Source organism: Prunus avium, chromosome 7, assembly GCF_965620075.1.
Source record: "Prunus avium chromosome 7, drPruAviu1.hap1.1, whole genome shotgun sequence".
Classification (NCBI taxonomy): Eukaryota; Viridiplantae; Streptophyta; class Magnoliopsida; order Rosales; family Rosaceae; genus Prunus; species Prunus avium.
In genome coordinates, this window is record NC_142290.1 from 10,425,714 (window position 1) to 10,430,175 (window position 4,462).

The 4,462-nt window shown below is 42.7% G+C and overlaps 1 protein-coding gene across 1 annotated transcript; it reads right to left on the minus strand.

The window, feature by feature from the left end:
* Positions 1–917: 917 nt before the first annotated feature.
* LOC148292998 (uncharacterized) lies at positions 918–4,249 on the minus strand. The gene is made up of 4 exons (XM_088244546.1): positions 2,406–4,249; positions 1,933–2,329; positions 1,062–1,842; positions 918–934 (listed from the first exon to the last, which is right to left on the minus strand). The coding sequence occupies exons 1-4, from the start codon at positions 4,247–4,249 to the stop codon at positions 918–920; spliced, it is 3,039 nt and encodes a 1,012-aa protein (XP_088100672.1).
* Between the last annotated feature and the right edge of the window lie 213 nt (positions 4,250–4,462).

The following is a 4,462-nucleotide window of genomic DNA, read 5'->3' on the forward strand; positions in this document are numbered from 1 at the left end:
TAGCATACCCTGGACATTTGTTTCTTTACACGATGTAAAAGATAACAAAATAAGTTTGCCCTTTATATATCATATACGAAATGTATTCTAAGGAGATTACATCAAATGTATTGGCTCTTAGGGCACATTTCTAACAGAAACGGTATCCAAATTGGAAACCGAACACACCTACACGCTCATGACAACTAGTGGATCGCATTGGGACACAATGTGATTTTGCTACAGTTCCATAGCGCTGCCACACGCGGCAGCAGCGCATGTATGTGAAAAAGCGATAACGATCGCCGGAAAAATCTCAAAATTAAGGGCCAATCTTCCTACCCTAGGTTCAGGACATCGAATAGAGGCAGTTTTCTTCTCGGACCTGGGCCAAAAAATGGCCGGAAGTGGCCGGAATTTCATCCCGAAATCCGGCCAAAATCTTAGTTACAAAATTAGACAACGTACGCTACAAATTTAACAAATCCTATCCAACCATCAGCTAGACAATAAAAAATAGGGGGAAATGCATACCTCAGTCGTCAGATTTGGAGGCCGGAGGAGGGAGAACGAAGCCGGAGATATTCGCCCAAAACCGGATAAATTCCCGCCGGTTTCTCGAACCCAATCGTCGCGGCGGCGGCTCGGAAAGGTCTGAGTCCGTTGGCGGTGATCGCCCGGTCGTTAATGTGGAAAGTTGAGGTGGTGGCCGGAGGAGAGAGAGAGAGAGAGAGAGAGAGAGAAGAGACAGCGGCGGCAAGAATGAACCAGAAGGTCTGAAACTGTCGAATTATTATCAGACCTTTGCGCGACGAAATATAAAGTATTCGTCGTGCAAAACAGTAAAGTGTCGAATTATATTTTTTCATACTATATTTGTATTTTGTTATACCTTTATTCATTTGTCTTTTTACAAAACTCTATGCAAATATATGACGTTAATTAGGAAAAGTTACTGACACAAAGAGAAAACATGTACATTTCATTAAATTACAAATAAATTACATTATTCATCAGATGAACATGTACATTTCGTTAAATTACAAATAAATTACATTATTCATCAGATGAACTATAATAACCTTCGTTATCATCACTATCATGACTATCCGTCTCCCAATCCTCTTCCTCCTCCTCTTCCTCCGCCTCCTCCATAAGTACATCATCGTCGTTGTCGTCCCCCATGGTTGGATCGTATCGCGGAAGATCACCGAGGTCAATTGTAATTGACTGAATCGGTATTTCTCTTGAAGACACTCCGTCAATCTGAAATGGTTCTTGAACAACATTTGTATCGAAAAGTGTATGTGCATCATTTTCCATGGAAGAGTCTAAACGTTGGTCAACGACGTCGACGTCGTTGTCCGATGGGTCTAGTTCTGGTATATCATACACGTTCCTCTGATCCATATGCTGAACCACTTTCCAATCGTTCCCCGCTTTAGGGTCATTTAGATACACAACTTGTTTTGCCATGTTTGCCAAAATGTAAGGGTCGTCATCATACCAAGTTCTGCTCATGTTCACAGATAGTAACCCATGATCGATTTTAATACTTCCCTGCCTATTTGGGTTCGTATCAAACCATCGACACTTAAACATGATCACTTGGTATCGGTCTTTGTAAAGCAATTGCACGACAGTTGTGAGTTTGCCATAGAAATCAATGTCTGTACTTTCCCCTCCACCTGGAACATGGACACCGCTGTTTTGCGTACACAACTTGTCATCTCGTGCATGACCTAAAAACTTGACGCCGTTAACATGGCAACCTGAGAACAATTCTGCTCGGAGTGGGCCGAATGCCAAGTTATATAACTCTTCACTGTAAGTGGGGGAATTCTCTGATTTCAACTTATTCACCTAATATTATAAAAAAAAACCGAAATAGGTTAGTTTGGAAAAATGTAATAGCACAATATATATATGAATTAGAAAACACTTATAACTTACATATTCCAAAAACCATTGTGGAAACAATTCACGGTGTTTCTTGGAATACAAATGTGATGGATGTTCTCGCTTCATCATCTCTTCATGTTCATCTAAGTATGCCAATATCTCATCACAATTGTTCAATACGAACCAATGAGCTACCTCCATGTCATTTCTGGAAAACGATTCTCCTCGTACAGGATCTCCAAAGGGTCGTGCGCTTTGGGCAAAAACAGAAAGTTGCTCATTTCTCAGACCTCCGTCATTATTGCGCTGAGGTCGATTGAAAGCCGTGTCCACATCCTTTAAATACATTCCACAGAAAGTAAGCGCCCCATATTGAACCCAAGCCTCTACAATTGATCCTTCGGGCTTCGCTCTGTTGCGTACGCTTTTTTTCAGCTCTCCGAGTAGCCTGCCAAAATAAACCGAAATTAGCAAGTAGTAAGCATGAGATAATGATGCATACACAAATGATGATGATTATATACCTTTCTATTGGATACATCCAGCGATAGTTGACTGGACCAGCAAGCAATGCCTCTTCTGGCAAGTGAACCATCACGTGAATCATACTCGTGAAGAAAGCCGGAGGGAATATCATCTCAAACTTGCATAAGACTTGGACAATGTCTTGGCGCAACTGATCAATGTCTGTCTTTCGCAACGTTTTTGCCGTCAGTTGGGAAAAAAATCTGGACAACAATATGATTGGCTTGACTACATCTTCCGGCAATAGGTGTCGAATCCCCACAGGAAGTAAGCGTTGCATAAACACATGACAGTCGTGACTCTTGAGTCCAGTAAATTTACCCCCGTCAACCCTCACGCAACGTGCGATATTAGAAGTATACCCGTCAGGAAACTTTACAGACGATATGAACTGTAGAAACTCTTTGTTGTCATTCGGTTTCATGGAAAAAAATGCAAGATCCCGTATAGCTTTATCACTGCCCCTTTTCAGCCATAAACCCTTTCGTATGCCCATTCTTTCCAAATCAAGACGCGCGTTCGGAGTGTCCTTTGTCTTGCCCTTGATATCTAGAATCGTTCCCATCAATGTGTCAAACACATTTTTCTCAACATGCATAACGTCGAGATTGTGCCTCAATTTTAGTTTCGACCAATATGGGAGCTCAAAAAACATAGACTTGTGCGTCCAGTTCATATGTGTAGCAGGTCTGGTCCGACTAACTGTTTTCCCAAACGGAGCAAAATCCAAATGGTTAAGCTGTTCTAAGATCTGATCACCGGACCATTCTCTAGGTTTTGCGCGACGCTCTTTGTTCCCGTCGAACTCTATATCCTTCTCCCGCCACTCGTGGTCCCATGGCAACCATCTTCGATGCCCAAGGTAACACACTTTTCCAGTGTGCCAACCGGAAGTTACATCTTCCTTGCATACAGGGCATGCCATATAACCCTTTGTGCTCCACCCCGAAACCATTGCATATGCGGGAAAATCATTCACAGTCCACATAACTGCCGCCCGCAAAGTGAACATCTTCTTAGTAGATTTATCGTACGTGCGCACCCCGTTTGTCCATAAATCTTTGAGCTCATCAACCAACGGCCTTAAGTACACATCGATTGACCTGCCAGGATCCTCAGTTATCAAAACAGTCATCATCATGTACTCTTTTCTCATGCATTTCCAAGGGGGCAAATTATATGGAAATACGAAAATCGGCCAAGTGCTGTGGTGTTGGTTTAGAACCCCGTACGGATTGAAACCGTTAGTCGCAAGTCCCAACCTCACATTTCGGGGATCAGCAGCAAACTCGGGGAACGTTCGATCGAAATCTTTCCATGCCTCCCCATCTGCAGGATGCCGCATCACATCGTCGTCTACCCGTTTTTCCTTATGCCATCTCATGTCTGTGGCAGTATGCGTCGACATATACAATCGCTGCAACCTTGGTTTCAGGGGCAGATAACGCATGACTTTTTGTGGAATCTTACTCATTCTATTCTGAGATGTCTGTTTGAACCTCAATTCATTGCATATAGGGCATGTATCCAACGTTTCATACTCTTTATAGAATAACATGCAATTATTTTTGCAAGCGTGGATCTTTTCATAACCCAATCCAAGACCACTCAACATCTTCTGTGCCTGTTTGTGATCTTTCGGCAAACAATTGTCTGTTGGAAGCATTTTCTTGAAAACCCCCAAAAAGTAATCGAAACACAAGTTCGACATACGATACTTTATTTTCCCGTGCATTAGCTCCACAATCGCCGTCAGAACGGAAAAGCGCTCGCACCCCGGGTATAACTCCTGGTTGGCATTTCTTAACAGGTTTTCATACTGTTCGAACTCTGCACTGTCCATTGGTGTAGGCACATCATCTTCTCCTTCCTGAGTGCTGCTGGTCGATGCAAATGGAAAAGCATCATGTATAATATCCCTGACTTGTTCATTAGGATCCACAATAGGTTCAACATTGTCCATTCTTGTGGCCCCTGAAGACGAAGCCATGTCTACTTGTTCCCCGTGATGGTTCCAAGTGCTGTATGTCTCAATCATTCCATTTCTTACTAAATG